Source organism: Manihot esculenta, chromosome 8 (assembly GCF_001659605.2).
Source record: "Manihot esculenta cultivar AM560-2 chromosome 8, M.esculenta_v8, whole genome shotgun sequence".
Classification (NCBI taxonomy): domain Eukaryota; kingdom Viridiplantae; phylum Streptophyta; class Magnoliopsida; order Malpighiales; family Euphorbiaceae; genus Manihot; species Manihot esculenta.
The window spans coordinates 83,489-103,955 of NC_035168.2; the positions used below are offsets into that span (position 1 = coordinate 83,489).

A 20,467-nucleotide genomic window follows, 5' to 3' on the forward strand; every position below is an offset into this window, starting at 1 on the left:
AACTTATTCTATGGGTCTTCTCCATAATACATCTATCTCAATTAAGCTTTGTCGCACGCTACAATCTTGTGGTGGAATGTAAGACGCCTTGAAAATGGGAATCTCAAGGGTTTATAACCAACTGCTTCTATTAGTTCGCACCCCTAAAGATCGTTGATGTCGTATAGAGCTTTCCATTTAATTTTACTGCAAAACTTAGAGATGGAATTATTTTTCAATGTTTAAAGGCTCTGTTATTTTAAATTTGGTCTTACATGTGCATTTCTCTTATCGTTTTGTGTTACTGCAGACTAGAGAAGGTGGTCGATATAAGGACTTTTTATAAAATAAAGTTAAAAAATATATATATTTTTTAAATTCTGATCCGCGAGAAAATATTTTTCGGAATAAGGTGAATCGGTCCTCTACCGCATTTTATAAGTGCGGTAGAGCCTACCCCTACCGCATTTATAAAATGCGGCGAGAGTTATGAATTCAAAAATAAAATTTTTTTAAATAAAGAAAATTTTATCACACTTTTAAAGTGCGTTAAAATTTGATTTAAAATTTTTTTTAAAATAAAAATTCTATCGCAAAATAAAAATGCGATAGAATATTAAGCAAATTTTAAGAGGATTGCAAAGATCTGAATCAATTTCTCAATTTTTAAATTACCGCACAAGTGTGGTAATCCAAAGATTTGTTTCATATATATATTATATTAATTTTATTTATTTATTTATATATAAAAAATATATATAATTATAAAAATTATATTAATATTAATCATTTAATATAATAATAATAATTGTATATAAATTTATTTTAATAATTAAAATTATATATATATAACATTGTAATTATATTTATTTTAAAAATAATATCATATATTTTATATTTATTTATAAAATTTATTATTTTTATTAAAATTATATTTATAAATAAATAAATAAAATATTTATGAATCATAAAAATTTAAAAATATATATATAAATAATTAAAATTACGGAATGTAATAAAAATAAAATAATATAATTACAAATAATAAAATAGAAAAATAATGCTAATGATGTCCCAAGTGTTCTCCCGTGCCATATGGACGTCCGTTTCTTTCACGTGGTCGTCGAGTTCTATATGGTTTACGGTCACCACTTGTACCTTCACCTTCAAGAGCAGCAGGATTAATATTTAGATCAGGAGCCACCGAGTTCGGATCTTATATTATAGTATAATACGATGATAAATAGATATCAACCCTGATTCGAAAAATATTTTCTCGCGGATCAAGATTTAAAAAATATATAGATATTTTTAACTTTATTTTACAAAAAGCCCTCGATATAATGCATTACTGCTGGTTACTCAATAGGTAGTGATTGGTGTACTTAGCCTGATGTTAGGCCAGTGAGTTTTCTCTTAATATATCTATATTTGTTTAAATTTGATTTAGATTTGTTCTACATATAATTTGTAATTTATGGACTTAATCAGTCATTATTAATAAATATATACCCTTGATAAAAAAGTTAAAAATTATATTTTTCTTTAAATATTTAAAAATATTAAATTTATCCTTAAATTATATTGAAGGGGCAAAAATATTAAATTTTATTTTTTAAAATTATTATTAAAAAGTTAAATAAATTTAAATGAGAGAAAAAAATAAATAATATTTGTATTAAGCTTTTTAATAATTAAAAGATAAATTTAAATAAAAAATTAAATATTAGTGTACTTAACTCTGGTTGTATGGTTGAATTAGTTTTTTTTTAAATCCCTCTAAACTTTTTTTCACTTTTTACCATTCTTTTTTATTTCTTTCCATTAATTACACTTCCCACACCCAAACGTAAACACCAGTGAGTATCGCCGTTAACACGGTTAAAGTAGGTAGGTTGATGGGTACATTTAAACAAGTTTGTCATTTTTATTTTATCTTAAATTCCTTTGGGCAAAGCAGAAAAATTTTAGAGGGAGAAACAAACAAAAGAACGAACAAAAAAGGTGGAGAAAAAGCTCCAGTAGAAAAAGGAAAGTTGTGTCGCAGCTGTTGCCTCGGCCCCTCTTGTCTCTGTCTTCCAATGCCCAGCTCCCGACGACACCCATTTTCTGGTCAAGTAAGGAGAGGCCGTCAAAGGAAGTTAAAAACTTCTTCTTCTTCTTCTTTTGTTTGCCTGCCCCTCTTTATCTCTCGTCGACTATTTTCTTCCCCCTATTGGGCTTTTCCCAATCTGCATTGCTGTTGACAAGGAACCTGTTATTTTAGGTCTTGAAGCGCCCCCATTTCTTAAAAGTTTTTCCTTCCTCCAAATATATTGAGTTTTATCTTTGAGAATAATTCATGAGTCAAACATCAACTTTCATTCTTTTAGTGGGTGCTCAGAAGTTTTATAGTTTTGAGATCTGAAATTTTGTTGGCTTTGTTCTTTTGAAAATGTGCATTTTATTTGTGCTTATCTTTATGTAGCTATGCTGCTTATTCATTTTTGCAACCAGTAACTAGTGATTCTCTCTTTCTTTCTCTCTCTCCTTTTCCCGGGGTTTATTAAATTTGTAGGAAATGAAGGTGGAAGATGAAGGCTAGCGCCACCAGTTGAATTGAGTTTTCAATTCCAAATTTCAAGCTGCTGGAATTCCAAAGTCCAAACACAAGGGAAGAGAACTCTCCCCCACATTCCTGGAGGGACTTCCTTCTTGGTTTCTGTTCCTTACATTGTTCCTGACATTTGTATGTAAATTTAGAGGAATCAGATTTATACACATATCCATTCCCCTTCCAAGAGAATAATTAGATATGGTAGAGTAGAGAGTAAATGCTGGTTGAGCGTTCTCACTGGTTATGCTCTTCTATCTCTTTAGTTTCTATTAAACGGGAAGATCCTACAGATGCCCTATCAGAAGCGACACTCTAGGATATGATTGATCAATTCATCAATTTTGTTATTCGCCCTCCCAGGTTTTATTTTGCTCGTACATTATGGATATATATCCTTAAAACGTAAAGCTACTGCTTATCTAATGCTTCTATATGCCGTTTTTGTGCTGGACATATAGGGCGGACTATAACCCAGATCAGTATTTATGGGAGAAGGATTTCACTCTTGCTGGTAGAGCATACAAGAGACAAGACTTGGAGGCAAGTATGCACATCAATTCACACTACTTTGTACCCTTTGCCTTTGTCCCCCTCATTTAGTACAATGTATGCAGACTCTGTGCTGATTTTGAAGCCTGCTATTTTCCTGCTCTCATTATTTGCAGCTTACAAATGCAAGGGGTCATACCTTGCAGTGTAGCCACTATGTGCCATCACCTTTTCCTGAAGACACTCCTCTTCCTTGTGTTATATACTGCCATGGAAACAGGTAAACGATGGTCATTGAGAAAATTTCTTTCATTGGATACTTCCGTATAGTTTTGCATATTTATAATTCTATGTACAGATAGCTTATATCTTTATTGATAAAGTGCTATATACTTGTTCACATGATGTTCTTCATTCATTTGCCACACACATAATATGTTCTTCATTCATTTGCCACACACATACTTTCTTTTCTTTTCTTCCCCCCCTTTTTTTGTCTATGAAGATCATGAATTTGCATTCGACCTCTTTTAAGAAAGATCAAATTTTTTTCAAAGAGTGCTTACTATAAATAGAGGCAGAAACTTAGTCTACTTCCATCTTGCACAATAATGCAGTGGATGCAGGGCAGATGCAAATGAGGCTGCAGTAATTCTTCTACCATCAAATATTACTGTTTTTGCTCTTGATTTTTCGGGTTCTGGCTTATCTGATGGTGAATATGTTAGCCTTGGTTGGCATGAGGTATTCCTCTCTTTACTAATGTCATATGACCCAAATTTGTCTTTCTCTCTTCCTCAATTCTTTTTGTTTGTCTAACAGAGGCATGACCTCAAAGTTGTGGTTTCATATCTACGAAGCAATCAGCAAATATCACGTATAGGCCTTTGGGGGCGATCAATGGGGGCAGTTACTTGGTACTCAGATCATTCATTTCTTACTTGTTTCCGACTCAATATTTTCTTGGAGTGTTTAAAGGTTTTAGCTTCTTAAATAGGATTATGGGATGCTCAAGATCATGTTATAAAGTGATATATTTAATGTTTTTTTAGCTTTCTATCATTATGAAAAATACAAGATGCTAGCCTACATTCTAGTATGTTAGCTTTTGCCCTCTTAACCTCATTATATAGCTTATATGCAGTCTTTCTGAAATATGATGCAGCCTTCTCTATGGAGCAGAAGATCCATCCATAGCTGGAATGGTGTTGGATAGTGCATTCTCTAATTTATTTGATCTAATGATGGAACTTGTAGATGTGTACAAAATTCGGCTTCCAAAATTTACAGTATGCTTCTCTCTCTCATAAAACCAAAGGAAGCATTGTAGACACATGCTCTTAAATGTTGGGAGTTGAAGTGACTCCTTAGTAAACTCAGCAATAATTAGAGTAAAACAAAAGGCAATGCCTTTCATATGCTATTTCCTTTATTTACTATCCTCTTTGAATTATTTTTGGCAGTTAAACTCTCAGATGCTTTTGCAATTTATTGATGCCTTCTCTAATGATCTTTATTTTGGTTTCTGATGGATAGTTATGAATCACATTTTCAGTTCTCAAGTTCATAACACTTTGATATGCAATATGAAATTTGTGTAAACATGTTTCTTTTTAGGTTTGTAACTTTTGAAGACCAATGCTGTTTTATATTTTATCAGTGTTTTTATCTATAGTTGCATCTTTTGATGACTCCCATGGAATGGCCTCTGAAAATTTATTGAGTTTTCCGTCTCTATTTACATAAGCTAAGTATACATATGTAATCTTAAAATATGAGGTAGGTAAACTGCAATTTTGAATTTTGTGTTCATGATGCCTACTTGTATAATGAACTCTTTTGCCTTAACTTCGAATCAGGTTAAGATGGCAGTACAGTACATGCGGCGAATAATTCAGAAGAAAGCAAAATTTGATATTATGGATCTTAACTGCCTAAAGGTTTGAATTTGTTGTTGAGTGTAGATAAATTGCTTTCTGTTGAGAATGTTGATTTTGTATGCTGTTGAACTTAAACTGAATAGGAACTTTTTTTTGCTGAATGATTAAGAAATCATAACCTTTTAACAAATTATCAATCTTAACCAATCTTTTTAATTTTATCAATTTTGTCCCAACCTTTTTGTGTGGTTTCAATCTTAGCAGTTCAATTTCCGTTGATTTTTATTTATTTATTGTTGAATTGGTTAAAAATATTAATTTTAAGTCAATATCCCATTTTACTCCTTCCCTCCCTTCAAGAATGATTTGTAGTAGGAGGAAAAGCATGGAGTGGCATGAATTAGACCATTTCTGACTTCTCAGAATGTAACAGTCTCATGAGCTTTTCCCCCTTCTTTTGTGAGGGTTCTATTTTGTCTAGAAATTTTTCTCTAGAGGCCTTCAACATTTTTTACACAATCTAGGTGCTTTAATATGGTGTTGCCCAAATGTGACAGCCCCAGGAGGAATTGAATTGGGTTCATTGTGGAGAGGAGAGACACGGGGGGGGGGGGGGGGGTGTATTTTGATTTATGGTTAAGGTTCCATTTGATTTAACAATAATAAATTTATTGACTTGAATTGGATTACTAAATTTAAAACTAATTCTAATGGTTGTGGCTTTAAGAAAAGCTTTAATATGATTCATAATTGGAAAAACGTGTAAATGTTTATTGATGCAGGTTGCACCCAAAACATTCATTCCTGCTTTATTCGGACATGCTAGTGAGGACAAATTCATTCAGTCCCACCACTCTGACCTCATCTTTAAGTCCTATGCAGTAATGCATCATCCCAAAGACCTTACATTTCTCTTTAACATATTTGCTTATTTCTGAGAAGTTAACCAGATTTCTTAACATATTTGCTTATTTCTGAGAAGTTAACCAGATTTCTGGTTCTGTTCAGGGGGACAAAAATATGATAAAGTTTGATGGTGATCACAACTCCTCTCGACCCCAGTTTTATTATGATTCAGTTTCCATTTTCTTCTTCAATGTCCTTCACCCTCCTCATAGTTCTGCTTCTTCAAGTAAGCTTGAGAAGTATTACAATTTGGGCGATATGAAAGTTGGTGATGTCACAGATGAGGTGATTTCCCTTTATGTATGGTGCTTTTTGAAGAAGATAAAGATTAGAATATTAACATTGTAAATCCAGTTGCTGATTTGGTAATTAGTCGTTTGCATCCTCCTCCTGTTTTTGTCCACTATCTTATCATGTCTGTACTTGTAATCTCTGTCTATCCATCTCAACTTTATATTGCAGTAAGATGCTCAATGCCTAGGGGGGGATGATGGCAAGTTCTAGTCTACTTGGTGATAGGGCAACCAAGGTTTTGTTGTCTGTGATTCTCTGGATAGGTTTTATATGTTATCTAATAAATAATTGTTAACTATGCTTTTTTATTTTTGCACTATAGTGGGGGGTAGAATTCAAGTATCAAAGCACATGTTTTTTTTTAATGACCTTGAAATTATAATGCTTTTGGAGCCAATATTAAGTGGAATTGAAAGTGAAGTAAAATTGTGGTCAGAAAGTGAATTGAAATTCAAAGCCTCCTTTTAGAGCATTGCAGGGTAGATTCAGTATGTGCATTTAGTGTTTGTGCGAGTTAGGGTACAAAAGTCGGTGTTTTTAGGATTTATTGTTTTGTTGGAAAGTAGGATTATGTTTCAATTGGGTCCCATTTGGCTCTACAGAAAATGGACATTTACTTCCTAATTTCTAAAATGTAGCCTTTCTGTGAGACCTTAGAATTTGATCAATTGGGATTTGATATCCCAAAAAGGGAGGCTAACAAGTTACTGGAAATTCTGGGAAGCAAGAAGGTTAGGTTTAAAATTGGTTGGCATTACCTAAAATTAAGCAGTGAATTGAGTAATCTTGTCATATAAGGAGGATTGTATGGCTGGTTTGTGAATAACCAAATAAGTCATGATTGTAGTAATCGTATAAAAGTTCAACTACAGTTTTCTGTCCTTGTGTAATTAATCATTATAACTAGGAAGGGAACACATCTTTATATAATAATAACTTTCTGCATTTTCTGAATAGAAAATTTTCTGAATAAGAAACTTATGGACTCTTAAATAGAATGATCCGCAGCTGAACTTTTCAAATTTAAGGTTAAGAACTAAATGAATAAATAATCACTCGACTTCTTGTTTCTTAACTGTCATCCCTTCGAATTGAACTTGTCCTTAGCTTAGAATGTATAGAATCTTAAACTAAGAAGTAAGAACTGTACAAGTGAGAAGGCATAAAAGCTTGTTTGACTTTCTTTCTTCAGAAAGTAGCATCAAGCTGGAGACTATCTATGGAATGGGGCTAGCAGTATCTCTGGAGTTATGGAAGTCCATAATTTACGTGAATTGCATACTCACTCGCCTATTGTTCAAACTAAATGTTATACTAATCTTGCTCATTTGAAATTTCCATTATCTTTGATGTGCTTTTTTTTCTGTCTCTAGCTTCTTTTTCCTCCAGAACAAAGAAAACGCATAAAGATAATGGAGATTATGGTATAGAGGTCAATTATTTTGATCTGAGTGCAAATATAAAATTCTGGAATTGAAGGATTAAATTCCTGGTATCAAGAAGATTATAAGGATTACAGGCGTATATATATTTTTGGACATTTAACTGATAAGCAAAGTCTTAAATTTCATCTAGGATTAATGAGATTTTATTTATATATAAGGAGAGTTGTTGGCTGTCATTTTAAAGGAGGGAGTAAGCCTATGAATGCCATTCTTTTTAGTGAAACTGTAAGACAACCTAACAAACCACAAATGCAAAGTGAAGAGAAGTATAAGAAAGAAGTGTTTTTTCCCCTTTTTAATCAAATCCTCAAATACTAGATTATATAGATGTTTATAGAACTTGACTAATCCTTTCCTATTAAAATTAGCAATAATATATGGGATATTTTTAACAAATTTAAAATAAAAATATAATAATGATAACTTTTCCTATGTAGCAAACAAATCAAAACTCTCTGATAGAAAGTTCAAAAAGCGAAAAAAATAATAAAAATAAATTTTTAGCGTAACACCCATTGCCCGTCTATAAAATAGCTCAATAAAGGATCCCACATACTATACTATATGCATTTATATAGGTAGACTTAAATTGACTTTTACATTATCAATTGTTATTTAATTTGTTTAAATACTATTAATTCACAAAAATAATTTTAAATGGAGAAACTGCAAGAGTCTCCTCTGTTTATCAGCAATTATCCCTGTGGAAAACAGTTATAAATTCTCAATATTTACTCAATGCACACTATTAAATCCATAAATAGAACATATTAACTTAAAGTAGTAAACATATTGATTTATGATGACCCCCGGGCTTCGCCACCTCAAGGTAAGGCCGGGCCCAAGAAGACAGTACCGGCCCTAAGCCCATGAAGTCTTCTTTGAACGACCGGTCCAGCATCTCCAGCCCTGACCCAGGCATATGGGGCAGGCCGGGTCACCCGCGAGCCTAGGTCCAGCAAGGAAAAGTCCAGCCCGGTGACGTGGCATAAGGAAGGACAGCAGGCCCAGTCACTTCGCAGCCCTGCCCGCCTGTGCGCCGGGGGAATTAAATGGTCGCCTGGCATGGAGAAGGGCTCTGACATTTTCGTACGTATGGACCCGCGTGACATAGACAAGTGGCACTATAGCAGAGAGGCCATTAGGCGTCACTAGCAAACAAATTGAAAGGAATAAAAGGGGGAGGAATACCTTCCTCCCCGGCAAAGCTTACACAACTACTGTAAACCCTATTCTCTGGATCTCAGAACATCAATTTATATTTTTACTATTTTCAACACTTATTTATAGACTCCTGGTGGACTACTTATGTACATGCCAAACATAAATAATTTATGTATAAAACTTGTGAATAATTAGTTACGATGTCTCCGTGTCATGTTGATGCAGAATCAGACCTCTTGATTATTGCTTTCTTTATCTATTACCTGCACATGAATAAGTGCAATGCACTGAGCTTATACCCAGTGGGAGAATAATAATATATTTGTTCAAATATAAATAAAAATACACATGACAGTTACAACAAATTCATTTTATTAAACGAGTAGAAACTTTATATGTTTGTGGGTGAATAGCGATCAAATTAAATCATATAGTTGTATACATGTAAGGTCATTCATGCTAACCATCTTATATGCATGCTTGTAAGGTATTAATTCGTTGCATAGTTAATTTTAGTCCCCTATAAACCCTTAGCAAGATCAACTAGCTAGATAAGGGAAAACTGTGTGTATAGCACAAAGTGTCACACTGTATGGCTTGGAGGCCGAATGTTGTGCCTGTACGACTCAAAAGCCGAGAAATTATATGGCACATAGTGTGTCAAAAATATCATATCATGTAGTCTATTAGGGCGCAGTACTACTAAATTGTATATGACATGTTATGCTCTTATTCTGTCTATGATTCACTGAGATTTACTAGGGCCAAGAATACATATTGACATGTTAAATATTTATTTGTTCTAAAATTATTCATTTAAATGTTTAACATATTGAAACAAACAAATATGTTAATTATACATTTATAAGCAAACATGTCGATAAAATGAGTTCTTAAAAGCATACATGTGTATGTAATAAACTATATTCAGTCATGAATATATTGCTATTTCATTAAGAACATGTGTGTAAAATTTTAGTTTATTAAGCTAGCACGTTCGTAAAGCAAGCACGTCAAGCTTGCACGTGCATAATTTGGTGGCAAAACTAACATGTCAATCCCTTTTAGATCAATATTTAGTTTTATGTTGTTTTTCTGTCTGAGATTTGTGTGACATTTTTAAGTGTCTTATGGACAGAATTAGACTCCTCCCTCATGAATTTTGTGTATTTATATCTTAACTTTCTAACAAGATATATTACATCTAATTTTGACCTTTCTAATTTAAGTTATGAATTTTTCTTTGCAAGCTGCCCAATCAGATTCTAATAAGTACAGTTTTGGTATCTGGTTTTAGTCTAACAAAACATATTGTCTGCATACAGATTCAAGCTTAAGTTTATTCTACAAAGTTTTAGGTATACTTCTCAGGGTTCATTTAGCACTGGTCTTAATTCATTTCAACGAGTAAAGAATTGGTTATGATCTAAGTGATAGAGATTGTTCCGGATGCACTACCCCTGTGATCAGTTTAGGTTCACTAGCAATTTACATACACTTAGCTACATATTTAGTCATTTCATGAAAGTTTAGCTCTTTGTCTCAGCTTTTATTTGGTATATGTTAAGCTTAATTTCAATGATTACACAATAAGTTATGAAGCTTCCAACACATACTGTCCTGTTGGAACCTATTCTGCCAGTTTTGCATTTTTAGCTCCCATGTTGTATTTATTTGCTTTAAGTCTTCAAATATCATTTCAACTTTCATATTATACGTCCGTACAATCAAAGAAACATTTCCTGCAATCAAAATCAATCTTTAATTTTATATATTCATGAGAAAATCAAAGGAAAAAACAGAAATTCATACAAACACTAAATCTTTTGCACAATTCTTTTCAAAAGCTTTAGGTACACCTTAGCTACTTTTTTTCCTTGCCTTTCCTCTTTGATGTACTTCATTTAATACAAAAATAAGAAAAATAGGGGTTTTAATTCATTTAACAATATAAAATTGATTAAAAGCATGGAAGAATATGTTTGGCTAACTTAATTTTCAATTTCTATCACTTACCATTTAAGCACCTAAACTTCTCTCGTTCTTTCCTCCTTTTCCATGGTTTCTTTGTTGGTTATTTCACTTAGAAAAGGATTTGCTTGAATGAAAATCTTGTCTTCATGGAGAAATATGGTGAAAATGGAAGAAAATAATACAATAATTTTTCTTTTCTTTTTGGTGTAGATTCAGCCATCATGTTTAGTCATGTCTTGCTTATATATTTAGGTGACACATAGAGGGTTTAGGTGAAGAGGTGTAAAAAATAGAGGATCAAACTTGAAATTTACTTTTAAACTTTCTGCTTTCACACTTTAGCCTACTAAACTTTTTCCCATATTTCAATTTAGTTTTTAAACTTTTAATATTCATAGATTGACCTATTAAAGTTATACTTTTAATATTTAAAAGTCCATTTTATATAGGTAGGCATGTTAGTTTTAACAAGCACCTCAAGTTAACATGTCGAAAAACTTTTAAGCACCTCCGAAAGTGACTTGATTCCGACTTGCTTATCACATAAGATGCTTTATTTTAAAATATGTTTGTTTTCTTATTTGGTCTTTCTATGATTTAGTTATTACAGCTGAATGATATTAAAATATTATTACTGGTCATTCTTATTTTAACTCCGACTCTATTTCTATCCTTAGGTTTTAGAATGTGACATTTAGAATTAAGAATTAATGAAAATTGCACTTCAAGTTTCATTTTTCTTAATCACATGCAATTATATTGAATCTTTTTGCTTTTACTTCCATCAGAAATATCCATGAGTTTGGGTGTCCGCAATTCATTGCTGAATAAAAGGCGTTGGTAGCACAAATTAGCTCCTTTATATTAGGACAATGCAGAGGAAAAACACAAGCTTTATTGAAAATATTTTTATCAAGGGACTAATAAAACTTTTGCCCCTTTTTCCCAGAGCCTCCTATGTGAGATAATCACAGGCCTCCGTTCTGCATTTACTGATGCTGCAAGTTCATCTTCTGCCCCTCCTAGCTTTCCAACCACGAAACCTGTTAGTGAACTTCTTTACGAGACCATGCCTGTTACTAGTATATTAGTGGTATGCAGCTTGTCTTCTTTCCTCAATTATGCTTACCTTTTATTTTATGAAATAAAAGAAATGTGTTATTATGCTGATAATGCAGGACTCTCCTGTCAATGAAAGTGATAGGCTCAGCAGTGACGAACCATCAAAGTTGCAGGTTTTGTTCATAATAATCATTGAACATGAAAAAAAAATATTTGGTCTATCATGTAGTTAAAAACTAACAAATGAACATACCAGCAACTGTTTTGCCTCTGCCTCTCAGAATCTTCCATTCCTTTAAGGCAAGAAGTTGCAGATTTACAGCTTTCAGCCTTGAACTTGAATAGCAAATTACTATCCCACAAATCCCTTCTCCTCTCTCCAAAAGGAGCCTCCCCCAACTCATTTTTTTTCTCAAAAGAAGTCATCTTTTAGTCTGGTTATACATACCTGATGGTGAAGGCAACCGGTTTCCAAAAAGCAATAGAATCTATTAAAAGTTTATCGGGCAATTTTCATCTCAAATTTTCAAAAAACAATGCCGAGTTGACATTAAGTTTGTGATTATTTTTGCAACACATCAGACAGTACGAGTTGGTTGAGGCGTCCAAGGGGTTAGTTTGCCGAAAGTAGTTGTAACCACAACTAGTAGCAGATGACTAATATGTTATTATCCATATTTTTTCAATTGAGCTTATAAAATGGAACCGCAATGCGGACGGCCTCGATGCATGGAGATTTGGTGTTGGTTCAGTTAAATCTTTATGCACTTTCCACCCTATTCTTGATTGTGGTTCTTGAATTTTTAAGATGGTTTGCACCAAGTTTAAGAGCAATTTTATTCTTTTTGGCACTGATGTTTTAGTGCTGGTATTGGATTTACAATTCCACAGGATAAGCCAAATGGTCAGAGTGAGGAATGTTGTTCATATACCAGCTCAAATAGAGAGAGTTGGGGAAGATGCTCTTCCCTTGGAGGCAGTGATGAGGAATCATCTGCTGAATGCAGAACTACTGACAAAAGCCAAGAGGTCATTCTCCTCTGTTTCATACATGTTTTCATGTGTTCATTTGAGTTTCAACATATAGATTTTATGAGCCTACTAACACTTGCATCCAGGGAGTGCTTTTTCTGAGTGTGCGCATGTGTGCTTGCACGTGCGCCTTTGCCATGATTTACATATTGTCTAATTTTATTTTGGAAAAAGAAAGTACGATACTGAGATTGTTCTTATAAGAGGCATGAGCGGATAAGCAAACAACATTAATGAATTGCATATAATGGCTGTCATTTCAGCCTATCCCTTTTTTTATTAAGTATTACATTATGGGTACTGGGCTGATCTTGTTAAAAGAATTCGTGCTTCTCACTAATCAGCATCACATTTTTTTATGTGCAAATTTGTACATATAATGCTTTATAATCAAGTGATGATTTGTTTTTCTTTTTAACCTAGACGACTCTAAAGGCTTTTGCAACTCCTCTAAGAAGCATACAACAGAACCCAAACCTAGCAAAAGAAGAAAAGAAAAAGAAGAAAACTACAGTTGCAAAGAAGCTCAAGGGTGAGAAATTTGACAGGCTTGAGGCTTTTAGTAAGCGGCTGCGCCATTGCATTCTAAAGCGAGTAAATCATCAGAGACATTGTTCTTCATGACTGCTGCTGTACCATAGGAACATATTTATAGTTTTAACTATCAGGTTATGTTTAATTATTACCTTCCATCTTAGGCCATATGCACTTTTCTGGGTGCATTTCGGCCATTCTTGTTAATGCCCACAGTATTGGGTCTCTGGCATTCTCTCAGCTGGGTAGAGAACCCTGCAAGATTGCATTTGCAAGTGCCATACCCTCAAAACTGGCTGCGATTCACTTCCCTATCCAACAGTATATAAACATTGATGGTTACTTTTGAAGGGCTCAGTTCAGAATCGATAAGTGATATAACATTATAGAGTAGAACAATGATGCAGAATCACTTGAATATAAACTTGCAAAGCCTGATTATCCATGATTTTATACCATTATTATTAATTTTTAACAACACAAGCACTAGTCTTGTCCACACTCTAATTCGTGAGCCTGCACATCAAATTACAATGCATCATTAATGACAGCATTCTTTACCAGAGTCTAACAGATGCATCGAGATCTATTGTACATATGTTAACCTAAGAACCCGTCTCCATTCACAATGCATATCCGCTTCCAGATGAGCGGCCTTAAGCATCTGACAGTCAATAGGGAATTACAATAAATGAACAGCTGTCCTTGAACCTAATCATCTGTGAAATCTAACATTAATGGGTTCTTCAACCCGCTTGAGAACATATTTTTAGAAGCTACGCAGAAGAGAAAAATGATAACAGCCATCAAGGGCAGGCATCGTGTAACAACCAAAATTAATGATCATTGCCCGAAACCTTCTCTATGTCATCTTCACTTCCAACAGATAACCCAGATGAAGGATTAAAGTGCCCCGTAGTCCGGAAGATAGAATGTGGTTGTGGATATGAGTTTAAGCTTGACTCCAGTATCTGGTGAGGAAAGATCATCTCTGGTTTTGCATATGTTGTGTCCAAGCAAGCCCGTAGCTTCTTCGCTGACCTCTCACCTTTAGGGCTCTCAGCTGGGGAACCAACATTACAACGTGAATCTGGAGTCAATGGCTCATGGCGAGATGATAATGATTCGTCAATAGAATGGCTTTTGGCTGGGGCACACTCCTTGGCAGCTTTGTTTTGAACGGGGGACTCTGAAGTTGGAGCAGGGGTTGCTGGGTCAGTCTTGCTGTTAGATTCTGGGAAATTATCACCTGATACTGGGGCAGAAACCCCTGCACCAGGCACCTCTCCAAGGCCTCCGCTTAGTCGTTGTTGCTCCTCAATTATCTTCTTCAAGTACTTCCCTTGAGCTTCAATGCGTAACTGTAGCTGTCTCTGCACCTGTTGCATTCAAAATAGAATGCTTTGTAAGACTTACACCAACATGATACAAGCATAGTTACTACCAACCAACGAGAACCAAAAAGACCAATGTGCATTTGCTTACAATTTTTTAGTTTCAACAAACATCACCAAAGTGAGACGTTAAAAAATGAAACTTTGTGCACCTGAAAGCTAATGGCAATTTATATATCTCCTTTCATACATGGAAATGAACAGTGAAAACAGAATGCAAGAATACACAGTTAAACACACAGCAGTTATGAGGATTGTTTGCATTGATAAGGTTTTGATGGATTGGATCCACTATTAATCATAATATAGCTAAGGCATTCTCCAAATTTTCTTTTTAATCTTCTAATGCACAGCGATTACAGTATTTCACAAAAAGGATCACTTCTAAAATAAAACAATGGACGAAGAAGAAAAGACGAGCATCTCTATAAATGAGATAACAACAAATGATAGAAAAATTCTTTTTTGAACCAAGTATATAGCCCCACACATGCATCAAAGTGATAATCTTTTGCAATACAGGCACATACCAATCCTAGGTGAGAATTTTCCAAGAATTCAATTAGTTATTTAATGTTATTAATTTATTATATACCATTGAAAATTCAACTGACCATCACTAATCTTTTTCTCCGCATTCATGCAGGGTCTACAATTTCAACTGATACTGATAACCATATTTCTAAAAGCTTAAAAGAAAAAAAACTAATTTACTGGATACTAGATAGAAAAGAAAAAACGTGCCTCCAACTGCTCATGCAGTCGCTTTTGCACCTCCATCTGCAGCCTGAGTGCTTCTGTAATTTGCATTCCACTGCAAACATTAAGAACACAATTTCCTAAATCAAGTTGCGAATTGATCACTCCAAATAATCTAAATAGCACATCAGAAAAATTTTCAATGGCTTAAGCTCTACCATGTGATTCTGTGTGGTACAAACATATTCTAATTTTAAAACTTTCACAAAAATCTAAACATGGCCTAGTTAAACAAATCATAAAGGAAAAAACACAAAAGAGAAGTGTAGCTCCACTTACGATGAACCATCCAAATTGGACAGCATATCTCCAGTTTCTTTCTTGTCAGCTTTTTTCCCTTCCATTATAGAATTAGCCTCAGAAAAAAGTTACACGAGAAACCGTACATGTGGTCACATATGAACAGAGGATACCAGTTGCACTTACCGTCAGATGAAGAGTCGGGAAGATATTTTGCAAGTCGATATTTCTGGATGTGTCAGAAAAGCAAAGTCATAAAAGGATAGGAAATAGAGGCAAATAAAGTGAAGATATGAACTCCACAATCACCCAAAAAGAAATTCAGAAAACATAGAAGTTATTATTTCTAATTAGGATAACAATCAACTCTTACACACCTGTAAATGGCTTTTGACATGGTATATTGTTAGACCTTGCACGCCCATGACTCTGAGAACACCCTTGGGGGTGGCCCCTAGAGAGAAAAACATTGGAATGTTATACAATATACTCATCAACACCCAGATATATTCATATACTTGTGAAATTTCTTTACAGTCCTATGCCAATAAATAAGCTTCGAATGGATCAACCTTCTCATTAAAGTAATCAAGCATTATTTCAAAATTGGTTATTCCAGTAATTGCAATTAACAACCATTCAACTTAGAGAAAGAGGGAGGGGGGGAGGAGAAAACACATGAAAACATACACATGTTCATCTCTGCTTTGTGTGTGTGCAACAGCATAAGACTTGATGTTTCCGTGTACGAAAAGAAATTACCATCCATTATAACAGCTAGAAGTTGTCAGGAAACAACCAAACTGGCCAGTGGCCAGTGGTGTGTGAATTTCATTGCAGGGGCTCATTGTGTGAGTCATGAGTTCCTTTTGGAATTTACTGATGATATGGATGGTATTAATAATATCGAAAAATAACATTTGGAAGTTTTTATTTAAAAAAAAATCAGACAGGTGTGAAGAAAACTCACGATCTGGCCCACCAAGTTGTGCCACAGCATCGACAAAGCGTTCATGAAGCTCATGAGTCCAACGCAGTCGTTGCTTTGAAGCGAGACTGGGGTTGTTGAGACTATTCCCTCCATTAATGGGTTCCATTTTACTAGCACCACACTCTAAATGCTGACCATGAACCAATGAGCAGCATGAATGGACCAAAGTTGAACTAGGAATGCTCTTCGTCTGATACATAAGTCATTCATCTATAAACCAAAAAAATGAAAGGTAAGAAAGAATAAATATAATGATGCACCTAACAAGCTAACATATTGAAATATCAACCAAAATGAGAAAAAGAAGAGTAGAGTGTAACTAACATGGGTTTCATGTTGCAAATATAATGAGCATGTCATATTTAAATGCAATTGCCAATTCAATATGCATCTAAGATCTACTCGCCCCAATGTGAAATCTTGCTCGTACTAGCTAACAAAATGTTTATATATAAAAAAAAGGATGAAATATTTTTACGGATCATATATCTCAGCCATTAATCACAATGGTAAAGAACAAATATGAAAATGCAAAAATGATAAAAGTTACAGAGACCCAACCAGGATAGCATTAACTACGATGACAAAAAAATCAGCTTAGATACAAGTTACCTACTAAAACAGGACATCCACTGATCAAACGGCCAGAAAATCACCTGCTTAACTCTTTTCCATACCCACCACTTGGTTACAACCAATTGCTTAGTAAATTGTCACTATTACATTGCCATGCTTCCATACACCATAAGCTTCAGACAAATAAAATACATATCTATATACCATAAGCTTAAATATTTATGTTGAAACATCTCTTTATTTTACATATTAGGTTCTCAGAAACAAACTGGAAGCCACATGCTCAAGAGCAATGAACGGCACAATGTCAGAAAGAATTAATTAATTGCATTGCTTAATATAGATTTAATCATACAAATATAAAATAAAACCTGTGCCCTTATACACCACCTAGTATTTCACCAATGAACTATATTTCCTGCTGCAGCTACTTAGCAGTTATATTGTAAGAGCACCCAAAACTTCTGTAGAACATTGTTTTCTCCATAACAATCAAACATATATCTATAACCTTGTATTATATTAAGCAACTCTTACTTTCAATATTAGAGTAAGCTTTCATGTTCAACTCAACTACAGCTTCATCCCAAACCAGTTGGTGTCTGCTATATGAATCCATTGTGCCATTCCATACGCATCTTTTCAAAGATCTATAGCCACAAAACCATTAATCATAACTTCCCTGCACATCATACTAGCTCACCTCTCAGTTTCTTACAATTCAATATGCCCAACCTTCTCCTCAATAGATTCCACTTTTGTCATTGTACAACATCCATTCTTCATCTGCCACATCCTTGTATTTCTACATATCCATAGTAGCTTTTCATTTTAACCATGACAATCACATAAAAGAGTCATTTTTTCATTGCGTAACATTCACTGCCATACATCATAGTTGCTCAAATTTTTGTCCTATAAAACATTTCCTTCACCTCTTGTAAAAATTTTTTATCACATGGAACTTTTGTCACACTTTTCCATTTCACTCATCTTCCAGTTGAAATCCTCCTCATTTCACCATACTTTGTAACAGATCCTAATTCCTAGGTACCTAACGTGTGTGCTCTGGGAAACCTCAATCATATCTAGGCTAACAATAGCTTGATCACTTCTCTTTCTATTGCAAAACTGTAATACATAAAATAACAATACTACTTAACATTCAGAAAGCACCACAATAAAATATGTAGCAATTTATCTGATTTAGATAAAATTAAATATAATAAAAGTGCAGCGTTATCTAAAGCGAGATTGTGAATGTATATGCAAAAGTACCGGATCTTTTCTCGTACCAAAAAAGAAAAAAAAAAAAAAAGTAGGATTGTTCCACACTGTTGCATGTGTATTTGGGAAACAGGCGTGATTTGAGTTAAAAATGTAGATAATCTAAAATTCAGCAATTTTATACACTAAGATACACTTGGGAAGTATGACTAGCAGAACCAAGCTGAAGTAACGAAGATTAGAGATCATTTGGCCCAAGTTTTGAATGCAGTAAGGTCAGAGTATGTTTACATAGGAAAAGAAAGCACGGAGCTAGCAACGTTCAGCAGCATAAACTATGACCCTGATATAAATAAAATTACTAACAGGGGAAGAAAAAATAACTAAACCAGAAGCAGCATCAGAAAACATAGAAAGAAATTAGGGTTACAAAAAAAAGAGAGAATTAGAACATAAAGAGTACAGAACTTTGTGCACGTGAAGCAGTAAAAAACTGAGGAACCCAACCAAACGAAAAGAATGAAAAATACAATCAACGAAAGAAAAGAAGGGGGAAAAGCACAAATCATAAACAGGGAATAAAAGAAAGGGGAAAAGGACACGTACCCATATCTATATTAGACTAATCTCGTGAAAGCATAGAATTTGGAGCTTATGGATTGTATTTTTTTTACAGATGTTGCTTAAGTTACAGATTGAATAGACAATCAAGGATGTTAATCTCAGGTGTTGAGTAGACAATCAAGGATGTTAATCTCAGGAGTTGGGTAGACAATCAGGGGAAAGGAATGGGACAGGGAGAGAGTGGGAGGGAGCTGAGATTGTGTTTGAGAGAGAGAGAGAAGGAGACTTGACCCAAATGAATTGAGGAATGAGAAGGAACAGCAGCACAAGTCACCCACCCCTGCCCTCCACGACGATACCTCCTTTTTTTTTTTTTTCCCTCAAACACGACGATACCTCTTTTTTTTTTTTTTTCCCTCAAACACGACGATACCTCTCTTCCGCCTCGAACTGCTGTTATTATTTTTAATTCAATTCTCTCTCCTGTTTTTTTACGTTTTCTAAAATTTAATTAAATTTTTTAAAAAATAACTTTATGTTTTTTATTATTTTCTTTTGTAATCAAGTTTTGTTTTTAAAATTTTTAAATAAAAAACCTTTTTTATAATAAAAATTACATTATAATGTTTTCACAATTAAAATAGAATACTTATTCAAAAATATTTATTTATAATTATAAAAATTAACTATATTATGATAAAATAAATGAATAAGACATGGTAAAAAAAATTCAAAGGAAAATAATCGAGTTTTAACTATGTTTTCTGTTGATTATTGTTTTTTTTTTTTTTAATTATGAAAGTTATGCCTATTTTGCATTGCTTTAAATTATAAAACGGCTTTTCATCATTCATTGTTATACATACAATTCAATTATGAAAACACAGTACTTTTTTATCATATATTTTACTATCTCATCTTTTTCAAAATCATTTAGAAAATATGTGCTTTTTAATCTTTTTAGCATATTTTAAATGTTATTTTAAGGTTTTTTTATCCTTCTTAACAGAAAACTTTAATGTACACGCAAATTTTAATCATCCTTCTCATTACTCGTGCTAAAGTTTTAAGAAATTTAAATTTATTTGAGTTTTAGTATAATTCAAGTAGAGCTCGTGATATAATATTTATAACCAGATAAAGAATAATTGGATTGTTTTTGTATTTTTTTTATTAAAGTAAATTTGTTTATATATAAATTATAAGGTCTTATTAAAGTAATTCCTAAAAATTTTCTATTAATCAATTAGTATTAATTAGTTTACAATTATATAATCCCCTTTAATTATATATAAATTATGTTTACACTCTAATACTCCCATCAAAATGAAATATACATATTTATCATACCCAACTTGTTA

General features: G+C 33.5%; 2 protein-coding genes across 13 annotated transcripts; one reads left to right on the forward strand and one right to left on the reverse strand.

Moving 5' to 3' along the window:
* The first annotated feature begins 1,930 nt into the window (after positions 1-1,930).
* LOC110621053 (uncharacterized protein YqkD) lies at positions 1,931-13,705 on the forward strand. Of its 10 annotated transcripts, none has more exons than XM_021765084.2 (15): positions 1,934-2,245; positions 2,537-2,707; positions 2,839-2,935; positions 3,034-3,115; positions 3,241-3,344; positions 3,682-3,808; positions 3,887-3,981; positions 4,230-4,353; positions 4,924-5,004; positions 5,727-5,825; positions 5,953-6,135; positions 11,677-11,820; positions 11,906-11,962; positions 12,681-12,818; positions 13,245-13,705. In XM_021765084.2, the coding sequence occupies exons 3-15, from the start codon at positions 2,895-2,897 to the stop codon at positions 13,443-13,445; spliced, it is 1,476 nt and encodes a 491-aa protein (XP_021620776.1). In that variant the 5' UTR covers positions 1,934-2,245; positions 2,537-2,707; positions 2,839-2,894; the 3' UTR covers positions 13,446-13,705. The 10 variants fall into 10 exon arrangements, with proteins under 10 accessions (XP_043815148.1, XP_021620777.1, XP_021620780.1 ...); XM_021765083.2 differs by having other exon boundaries at positions 1,938-2,096; XM_021765082.2 differs by having other exon boundaries at positions 1,934-2,707.
* Positions 13,706-13,866: 161 nt separating this feature from the next.
* On the reverse strand, positions 13,867-19,539 carry LOC110621054 (myb family transcription factor PHL7). 3 transcript variants are annotated; one of them, XM_021765091.2, is made up of 7 exons: positions 19,149-19,539; positions 16,719-16,949; positions 16,126-16,202; positions 15,935-15,977; positions 15,788-15,836; positions 15,494-15,563; positions 13,867-14,734 (listed from the first exon to the last, which is right to left on the reverse strand). In XM_021765091.2, exons 2-7 carry the CDS (start codon positions 16,936-16,938, stop codon positions 14,192-14,194), a joined length of 1,002 nt encoding a protein of 333 aa, XP_021620783.1. In that variant the 5' UTR covers positions 16,939-16,949; positions 19,149-19,539; the 3' UTR covers positions 13,867-14,191. The 3 variants fall into 3 exon arrangements, with proteins under 3 accessions (XP_021620783.1, XP_021620781.1, XP_021620782.1); XM_021765089.2 differs by having other exon boundaries at positions 15,788-15,845; XM_021765090.2 differs by having other exon boundaries at positions 15,788-15,845; positions 19,170-19,522.
* Positions 19,540-20,467: the final 928 nt, after the last annotated feature.

What these genes read in the sequence shown, in the direction of transcription:
- LOC110621053 (XM_021765082.2), top strand. Translation starts at nt 2,895, where the DNA reads ATGATTGATCAATTCATCAATTTTGTTATTCGCCCTCCCAG. An exon ending in TCATCTTTAAGTCCTATGCA is followed by an intron (nt 5,826 to 5,952) that starts GTAATGCATCAT and finishes GGTTCTGTTCAG; the next exon opens with GGGGACAAAAATATGATAAA. An exon ending in CTGTTACTAGTATATTAGTG is followed by an intron (nt 11,821 to 11,905) that starts GTATGCAGCTTG and finishes CTGATAATGCAG; the next exon opens with GACTCTCCTGTCAATGAAAG.
- LOC110621054 (XM_021765089.2), bottom strand. Translation starts at nt 16,938, where the DNA reads ATGTATCAGACGAAGAGCATTCCTAGTTCAACTTTGGTCCATTCATGC. An exon ending in ATGTCAAAAGCCATTTACAG is followed by an intron (nt 15,978 to 16,125) that starts GTGTGTAAGAGT and finishes TGACACATCCAG; the next exon opens with AAATATCGACTTGCAAAATA. An exon ending in TCCCGACTCTTCATCTGACG is followed by an intron (nt 15,846 to 15,934) that starts GTAAGTGCAACT and finishes CTATAATGGAAG; the next exon opens with GGAAAAAAGCTGACAAGAAA.